We start from the raw sequence: 10,632 nt of genomic DNA on the forward strand, positions 1-10,632 counted from the left end.
GCTTTCTTTGTGTTATAAATATTTAAATAGTTGATTTTTTTTTATTTAAACTCAATTTATCGTAAAGTTAAGATACAGTATATATATAATAAGATATTTATTAAATATATAAATTTTATATATTTATATCTTAATCTATGATAGATCTGTTTATTCAAGATTTTTTATGAATAATTAAATTTTAAAAAATACCTAATTTGTTATAAAAAAAAGTTTTAAATTATTTGGAAAAATAATGAAGACTTATTAGGTAAACATTAGAACAAATAATCTATAATTTACTTGTAGCTCAATGGAAAAAAAAAATTGGATTCATTATATATATGTTTTTAAGTTGTCTTTTCAAATTCTCCATCTCTTTTTCTCTTTTGGTGAAACAATTTTTTCCTTCCAATCATAAAACAACTCTCCAAATCCATCATCATCCCACATTCATATTCTCTTTTCCTTTTTTCTTTTTATTTTTCTTTTTTATACCTAACTAGCTTATCATCATTAAACTAATAATTAAATACTCAAATACCTATCTCATAATATAAAAAATTAAAAATTATATTTTATTATTTTTATCTATCAATTTTTTTTTTAAAAAAAGAAAAATTATAAGAATAATTGGTATATTAATTCATAATAGACATGTTGTAAGATTGAGCGTTTATTATCATGTCAAAAATTTAAATTATTACTAAAAATACAATTCAAACTCTTTACAGTATAATAATTCAAAAACTTTATAGCATCTGTCAGGAATTTGAACCCATGACCTTGATTTTGATACTAATTATAAGATTGAATACTCATCATCATGCCAAAAATTTAAATTATAAGCAGAGACACAACTTTAACTTTTTATAATGTAATAGCTCAAATATTATAAATTAAAAGGATTTAAATAAAATGTTGACCGAGTTATCTCCACTCAATGCTAACACAAAATAATAATGCATCACCGTCAACCCTAGCTTACACGTTGATCTGGTGCAATGCATGAGGCTTTCTTTTTTCATTGTTTAGGTTTAGGATTATGCATGAACCGATTTGATGCATGTTTGGTGTGTTTCTTCTGCTTGTCTGCTTCCTCCTCCACTGCTCTAAATCCCTTACCAATGTGAAGACAAAAACTCTGAGATATTTCTCTCTTTCACATTTATTTACTGTATTTTAACTTCAAACACTTGCCCATGTAATTAATTAAAAAAAAAAAAAGTAAACTTAAACACCATGAATTTAAGCATATATCTCATAAACAAAATCCTAAATTTTATTATTAAAATTTTTTAAATATTTTAAAATTAAAAAAAAATCATAATATATATCACATTAAAAAATCCCTTAATTTTGTCATTAATATTTTATTAATAAAAATTTTATATATTTAATTAGTTGTCAAATATATAAAATTTGTTATCATAAGTTTATGATAAACAATATATAAATTGCTACATGTCGTTGTTATAAAATCATGGTCATAGATATTGTACAACAAATTTGTGATTACTAAAAAAAAATTATTGGCAGCAACAATAATTATTATAAAAAATTTTTAATCTTAAATAGATAAAATACTGAAAGAAATTTCAAAACTAAAATTGGGAGAATTAATATTGAAATTCTTTTTTTTAATTTAAAAATAAAGTTATTAAATATGTTAATATTATTATTATTATTATTATTATTATTATTATTATTATTATTATTATTATTATTTTGCAATTTGAAGCCATTAATTTTCAATTTAAGCTACCAATAAAATATATGAAGTTCATATATATGAACCACCAAGGACTGTAACATCCTAATTAAAATTATTGATTGTAATATCTTAATTAAAATATGGGGTAAATTTATAATTTTAATTTTCAAAATTTGGAATGTTAAATAGTAATTAATTATCTATAAATAAAACGCTGGGTTGACAAATGATGCTAACAATGATACTAAAATGAATGGACAGATAATTAATGTTACATCAGGCTGATCAAATTAAGAATATCATCATTTTCTCATTATTTTTTAATTATACTAAAAACTACATTAATTCTATGAAAAAGATTTTTGTTCAGATTCAAACTCAAAATAACAATTATTTATTGAAATTTTAATACTATATATTATCAACCATTCAACATATCTAAAATTTTAATTTTCAAATTGGATTTTCTATTTTAAATAATTTACATTAATAATTCTGTTCCTTCCTTTCCTAGAGATCCATTAGATACAATAATGAACAAAACGAAAATATTTCATCAAAATTGTCTTATTAATTATAAAGCCATTTAAGTCACTGAGCTAGTAGTTTAATGATTCAAGTCTTTTTTCAAATCTTTGCTGAGTGTGAATGGTATGATTTTGTTAATTTGTCCAGCAGTAGCAAATTAATTTGATGGTATCATCTCTTAATTATTTAATAATTTTGAGACAAAGAATAATGATGTAAACATATATATATATATGATTCCAACTTTAATTAGATTCCAAGAAAACAATGACATCTTTTAATGCTATTGCTAATCAATTCAAACCACAAAAATCAATTCCTCAAACTGTAAATCCAATTTGCCAATTTAATTATTGTATATTGCACATATTCTCTACAAAAATCTTGCATATAATTCCATAAATATCAACCCATTTTTTCCAACTTATTTTGACTACGAAAATGGTATCTTCTTTTTGATACCATATATCCAAATCCAAGCAGTTCAATTTTGTCATTTTGCAGCACAGAAATCACATACAAGCATCCATTCTATACACAAGAAATGGGAACTTCTTCTGCTTACCCTAATCTTCATTTTTTGTTTTGTTTTTTCCCCCTGGAATATTTTTAGAACCTTTGGTTAATTTTAACTCTGGAACTGGAGATGAGGGCTCAAAAGTAATTGCTGGTTCAATAATGGCTGGTTTAGGACATTGTATTGATGATAAGCCATATCAGTTTGGTTGTTGCTGTTGGTGAAACTGCAAGAATTGATGAGTTTCTTTGATGGGTAATGATTCATATCCTCATCAATGCTAGGAAATGGGCGCTTAAGCTTGTTTTCCATGTTTGGTATTGGAGTACTCAACTGGGGTAGCTTTTGAATCAAGTAGCTGCTGCTGCCGCTATTGGTATGAGGATTGCAGTTGTTGAAGAGAGGTTGCTCTGTTATTGCACCATTGACTACTGATGATGGGGTTGAATCAAACCCAGTTGGATTATTGAACTGGTTATCTGACAGGAAACTTCGCAATATAGAGTAGTCCATGGCGTCCAGTAGGTTGGAGAAAGAAGATGATTTCTGGGGCATGAGAGATTTGTTGCTTAAGGGGTTCTTCAAGCTCGGCAAATGGGTTTCTTGAACAAATTGTTCTTCTCCTTCTTCTTCCTCCTCTTCTTCTTGATCATGATCACTAGCAGCTGCTGCTGCCGCTGATGATGATGATGGAGGTGAAGCATGAGTTTTCTTGTAGATCCGGCAAAGAACCCAATCATCAAGCTGCAAAAACAAAAGTTGTAGCTTTCTTTATTAGCTTCAAAATAAATATCAAGTCTAATAATCCATATCCCCGTATTGGTGCACTATGAAACAGATATTCTGATAACAAACTCAATTAATGATTAAAAGTTAATTATTGTGAAGTGGGATCCATTTGAAAATTGGATCAAGATGCAAGCACTTTTCATTATAATGATAGCTAGTACTTTCTTCTCCTGTAATGCCTTTTCAAGAAACAAATTAGGACACGCTACCCTGACGAAAAAAAAATAGAACTTCTGACTTGGGAAAATGGGTTTATTACCCTCATTGCAGTGGAAGATGAATCTTTAGGTTTGACAGGTTTGATGTTGTAGGCGAGGGCATCAGCTAGGCGATATTCATGCATAATCCAATTAGTCTTGATTCCCTTTGGAGGCCTTCCCTTGTAGAAGACGAGAGCTTTCTTAACACCAATGTTCTCTTGCACTCCCACACCACCACCACCACCACCTGCAGGCATTGTTGACGATGCCACTATGACCTTGTCTGTTCCAGTTGCCTTCCAATACCCTGAAGCTGCTGCTCTGTTAGGCCGAGCTCCATTCGGGTACTTTCGATCTCTAGGACTAAAAAAGTACCATTCTTTCTCTCCAAACGCAGCCTTAGCTGATCAAAATAAGTGCAACACAAACAACATCAGCTTTTGTGCTATTCTTAATTTCTCATACATGTAAAGAAAATCAAGAAAACATGTATATATATAAATCAAAGAAACCTGGTAAGTCCCATGGATCAAACTTGTAGATATCAACATCTGCAATGATGGAAACAGGAAAGGGTATAGATGCAATCTTCTTTTTAAGGTACTGGAGGATGAGCTCCTCATCTGTGGGGTGGAACCTAAAACCCGGTGGCAAGCTTGATTGTGGGTTCTTCATGCCTATATCTAATTGAAACTATGAACCCCACACTCAATCAAGACAGGTTATAAGCAAGCAAAAGCGAGCGAAAGAGGGAGAGAAGGGGATTGAAATTTTTGGGAGGAGAGGATGGGAAGGCAATTTATGGGTGAGGGAATTTGTCCTGTTGTGGAAAACGGGATTAGGCCAAAGAGGAAGAAGAGATTGGAGATATCAGTTGGAGAGTTGGGACCCACCTAAAGAGAAAAGGATGGGGAATTGGCATGCCAGCTCTCTCTCTCTCTCTCTCTCTCTCTCTCTCTCTCTCTCTCTCATATCCAACGTATTGGAATTTAGAAATATGGCGGCCGATCAAAGGAGGAGTTTCATCTCATGACATCATGTGCTTGACACGTGCCTCTCTCTCTTCCTCTTCCTCTTCTCTCTACTCTTTTCTTTTGTCCTCTATTGAACCCAAAAATAATAATACTTGTATCGTGCTGGTCCAAATCATCCTTGGCGTAAAATTGTGCATCTCTTAGTGACTTGCCTCTCACAATCTTTAGCTTTTGTTTAAAGAAGAAAGAATGAGTAGGTGTGCCATCCACAAGCTTTAGCATGTTTTTGATGGGGGCCTCAAGCAGTGACGCAGACACCAAAGGACAAAATGCACAGGAAATTTGAAGAGAAAAGGGTTTAAAGAGTACACATTGATAAGGATATGGATATGGAGGCTTTGGAGGATTGAGTTTATCTTTGTGTAAACAAGGTTTAGTACAAGTGAGACAGTGACCTAACTCTTTGCGCCAATAGGCCCAATCCCCTCATAGAAGAGGACTGCTTATGGTTAGGGATTGCAACTAATTATGTATGGATTGAATTCTATAAATGGGTTCATATAGTATATAGTCAAGTTTGAAAGGGTTTAAATTTGATAAACAATATTCTTGTTAGGTTTAAGTGGGATTTGGATTTTTTATGATAAATAATTATAATTTAAATTCATCTATATAAATAATTAATTAAATATAAAATTATATATTTTTATAATAATACTTATATATTTTTATATATATTATATTTAAATAAATAAAATTTAAATATTTTATAGAATTATTAAAATTTTAAAATATAAATATATTTTTTTTATAAATTATTAATTAAAATATATGAAATTAAATAGATTCAAGTATTAATCAAGTTTAGAATAAATGTATTCAAATAATTTAAAATAAATTTTAATTAAATTTAAAATAAATTAATTTAAATATAAATAAAATAATTTTCATAGAAATCATACTCATTCCTATCCAAAGCATGGCAACTGCATATTCTAATTTGATATTTCATTATCATGGATTCCTTCATCTTTGATTTTAAAAGAAATAAGGTTTGGTATGGGCAGGGGCAAACGCCTAAGGACAAATTGTAAAAGAAAAATTAAGGGATAAACCATTTGGATTTGGATGAGAGGATTTAGTTGTAACATTGAAACCTAATGACGAATTAGATAAAGTGGATTATATAATTCTTTATTGTTTGGTGTTTAAAATGAGTTCATCCCTTTTTATATATTTGTAATGAGGTTGAAATAGAGTTATCGCTTTGAATTATTTTAAGTTACGATATAATTAATATTGTTTATTGATTTAATATATATAAAATTAGATTCAAGTTAATTTATAAAATGTAAATGACTTTAAAAAAATATTTTTTATTTAAAAGTTAATTTTAAATTAAAATTTAAGTTGATTAAGTAAATTCAAACGAATCGATTTTGACAATTTCTATGTTTTGAAGGTTTCCCCTTTTATCAGTTCAATAGTCTTAATAGAAAAAACAAATACTTAATATTATTATTTGAATTATTGTATTAAATATGTTTATTAAAATCATTAAAAGTTAATTTAATTATAACAATTTTAAAACGACCTCACTAATATTATTTATGAGGAATTATTGTTAACTTCTCTTCGGGATATATGTCTTTGATTAGGGAAAAAAAAACTGAGCAGCTAAGGGATCTATATGTTAATTTTAAAATAATTCGGCAATTAAAAGTAATTAACTCTGATAATAATAATAATAATTTTATAATTAATTTTCATTAGAATTCAAATTCGAGACCTCGCACTACAAATGTTGACCCAACTTCAACATAAGATAATCTAATAATGATTAGTTATGTAATTTAGGATAAACAACCTAATTAATTTTGTGCACAATGCCTTACCAGTGGCATAAAAGAAAGAAACAAAAGAGATGCATGCAATGACGTAAACTCCCACCTCCCTTTTTTGCATATTATATTGTATTTATATATCATTGCAAAAAAAGTTTTACTTGCTAAGATGATGTTTTAATTTCATAAGATTTGCTTTCGCATTAGAGTTGATTAGCGATTAAGAAATGAACTCAATATTTCAATTTCTTTTTTCATTTATTTCTTAATTTCGCTCTTAAATTTCAAACATTTCATTTTGGTCAAAAGGATCTTTTTATAAATTAGCATTTGACAATGACCAAGAAAATTATATGCAAAATATTAATAATTAAATTTTTTTTTTTTTTTTTAAAAAAAAGAGGGTTTACAGAGTCAATCTCCGGAAAGGTTTTAAACACACACGTGCAATTCACAGTAACGTATACCAAACAAGAATCTCCCCTAACCCTACAATTCAAAGTCATAACCGCAAAACTAGCCTGGTCATAACCTACTTAATGACTCCATCCCAAGCAAGTCTGCTAATTACATGACAATAGATTTAGCTCAACAGTCTAGCAACTAAAATGCACTTAAATATTTGTTTAGCAATAGAAAATATTTTCTATTCGTATTATAAATTTGTTTATCATTACTGTTAAAACTGTTATTTAAAAAAAAAAAACTCTTTAAATATGTTAATAAATTATCCAAAATTAAATTTGATGAAAATAAAAAACTAAACTTTTTCAAATTGTTTTTACAAAAAGCCTTTTTATTTTTTACCCCTAACCACAATCCCAAACAGAGCCTATACACCCCTCTCCTAGTCAACATTTGGGCTTGGGTTTTCCCTGGCTTTTCCACATGTTTAGCATTTGTTTTCCCCAACAAATCAATAATACACTCAGTATGTCAGAAAAGGAGGTAGCTGGAAATATATCACAAGCAAACTTTTGAGTTGCCAGACTCAAAATCCAGATTTTAAATCTGTTATTCCCGTCTCATTTGGGTTTCCTTAATACAAATCCAGACGTCAATTTCAATTGCTCAAAGGTATAGTTTGTGGAACACTCATTAAATGTTTATAGAAAGCTAATTGGATTGCCAAACAATGGGATTGTCACTTTTAACTTCACCTCAATATGGTGAAACTTCTTAGGAATCAAACTGAGCACGGCATTCTTCAGAAAATTTGACTATTAAAGGAGGAGGGAAAAGGAAAATGTAAAGGAAGTGGAAGTTCCCAAGTATGGGGAGACTTCCACCATACAATGAAGCCAAGGGGGTTGTTGAGCAGAAAATAGGTGCTAAAATTAGACAAAAGTAGAACAAGACAAACAGGGCACAGAGGTATTAGACAAATTTTGGGAGCATATGATACGCTAAAGATTTGAGTATAACTATTACCCAAAAGTTTTATAATTATCCACAAGTCCTTAGACTTGACATTTATTCTTCAAAGATGCTTTTGTTTGGCTGATAGGCTTCGCTTTATTTTAGTTATCAAGCAAGGAATAAGGTTTTTTTTTCATGCTTTGAATATGAAGTCATGGGTGATGCAAAGCATAAGTTCCTGGGATTTCCAAAGGTTCTTCTCTCCTTTCCCATATATACAAATACAAGGTAACTTGTTCGGCTGAAATTCAAATACCCACATGCCAAATATGTAATATGATAATCAATAAATTTATGTCTGTACCTTGACAAAGTAGCCAATAATTTTTGTCCTAGTCTCAGTTTCTCAACTTTTGGATAGGAGAACAAAGAAAAAAGGAAACTTGGCAAAGCAAATATAACAAAGTAAAGTCATTACCTCAATGGTCAAAAGCATCTCTCCACTCAGTTGTGAGACCCTTGACTTTCAATATACCTGCAAAGAATTGCATTAAATACCACCTAAAAAGGTAGATATGAAAATGAAAACCCCCTTAGTAACCAGCTCCCAGTTAAGGTCATTTACATGATACTTATCCTAATATTTCCTTTTCTCCGTCTTAATTCTATCTAGGTCACATATTATAATATTAATGGAATATGATTTGCTTTTCTTTTTTTTCATCCAAGCCTAGTGCTTTGCAGCTTGAACTCATACCGTCACCAAACGTGTGATTGGCAATTAATGTTACATCAGGCTGTTAGGAGGATTTGACTGAATACAAGATCATGAAAGAAATATACAATATAATTAATGACAAGCATGTATGGACATGCAACAGCTAGCAGATTTTCAACAATGAAAATGTCTTGATTGTGACCTCCTGTTGTTTTCCACGTGTAGTTTACCTAATCTAATAACTAGGTAGCATCTAATGTCAAATGGCAATGAACCAGATTTCTCATGCGAGACGCTACATGGTGAGTTAGGCCTAACATGGAACTCTACAGAGTCCACAGTTTATGGATTATTCTCTATTCTCTTAGCTTAGCTACAGAACACTAAGGAAAAGTTAGAAATGTTATCTTGGGGCTAACCATGAAGCGTGAAGTGATGAATTCTCCAAGTGAAAACAATTAAAAATGAAAATCCAGATCTAAACTTTCATTAATTTGACTCTTTTGCGGGTCCCTACCTGCATTATTAACATATAAGAGTACTAAAACTACAGTACAATATTGTAGAAAATAACTGTACATGTTGAAAGTTCATTTATCGCATGGAAGATTTATCACATGGAAGAAAAATGTTACCGGTAATGCAGCTAAATGACTTCATTTTTCATCAACCCATGAACATGATGTCAACAAATTTTTCGGTTTGTCTAACCCAATACAAAAGGCTAGATAAACCCAAGGAACCATAAAAAGTTGTCAACTCAACCTCAATTAGATTGTGCCAGATCTTGATTCTGCATGCAAATGCCTGAATACTTTCTTGAGGTGCACCAACACCCATAGTATCTACCTATCCCTTTTTCAGACTTTACAGAGTCTCACAACATAACATAAATATGAACTAAGTGATGGCTGTGATCTATAACTTGGTTCCTGCAGAGGATTGAATATAGCGTCCCTTCAAGAGAACGAAGGAAGGAAAAAAGTAAAGAAGATAAATATCTAGTATCCTACTTTACCTTGACAAGAATGGATTTAATCGAAAGATGTCTAAAATTTTTATCATTTTTCAGTTCTCCATTATGTCAAAGGAAGATGTAGACATGTAGTGAAAAAGAATGAGGTAAATGGTACCATTGTTCATGGGAAAAACTGGTTGAAGAGCTGAAGAAAAACTGGGATATAACATTCTGGGAATTTGTCTGAGAAGGACTCAAGTGAAGCTTTTCAAAAAATCCATGGCATAGATCTTAAATCTCAACTTACTCATAGTTAAAAAGCATCTCAGTTTTGTTCAATTGGCTTGACATACTGTGTTGCATCTACCTTTTCACCAACACGTCCCTATCAAACTGACAAAAATTGGATCTTTCTCTCATAAAATTACATGCAACTAATGAACTAGATACCTTTAACCACAAAACATCAACATGGGGCAAGTTGAAGGTAAACCATTAAAATGGAAAAATGCTTTTAGTTCACATCATCCAATAGGATAGGCCGTGAATCAAAACTATATATTTTTGGACTAGATCAAACAATCGCTAAAGTTACATAAACTAGGCACAACTGTTGGTTGAATCATTTAGACTATAACCAATCTATGTATCATTGGAAAATACAGAACTTATCTTCAGTCAACTGTAAAACACCATTTGCTAATAATTCTTAAACATATTAATATATGAAAAATGAATTCCAAAATTAATAGATAAGAAAACCACAAATTGGCCAACCAGTTCAACTGCAATGGAAATTAGCCAAGCAACCATCAAACATCTGAGTTAGCCATAACTTCCTCTTACCAAAAAGAGATTGCCTTGGCTTTAGTTCTGATAGTCATATCTTTCAAGTGGTTGATAAGTGGTAACACACCTTCAGGATGAGAGAAACCAGAATATCATAATCATACTTCCAACAAGCATAAAGAAGTGAATGATTAGTGGACATTGCTTTAGCCTACATGTGTATGGCTGAATTGAGCACTACTGAACTTAAAAACCACATCCTA

The 10,632-nt window shown here is 30.4% G+C and overlaps 1 protein-coding gene across 1 annotated transcript; it reads right to left on the reverse strand.

Moving 5' to 3' along the window:
* Positions 1-2,537: 2,537 nt before the first annotated feature.
* Positions 2,538-4,603, reverse strand: LOC110642719 (NAC transcription factor 47). Its single transcript, XM_021794854.2, has 3 exons — positions 4,240-4,603; positions 3,787-4,130; positions 2,538-3,482 (listed from the first exon to the last, which is right to left on the reverse strand). The coding sequence occupies exons 1-3, from the start codon at positions 4,400-4,402 to the stop codon at positions 2,850-2,852; spliced, it is 1,140 nt and encodes a 379-aa protein (XP_021650546.2). The 5' UTR covers positions 4,403-4,603; the 3' UTR covers positions 2,538-2,849.
* Positions 4,604-10,632: the final 6,029 nt, after the last annotated feature.

Source organism: Hevea brasiliensis, unplaced genomic scaffold (genome assembly GCF_030052815.1).
Source record: "Hevea brasiliensis isolate MT/VB/25A 57/8 unplaced genomic scaffold, ASM3005281v1 Scaf5, whole genome shotgun sequence".
In the NCBI taxonomy this organism is placed as follows: Eukaryota; Viridiplantae; Streptophyta; class Magnoliopsida; order Malpighiales; family Euphorbiaceae; genus Hevea; species Hevea brasiliensis.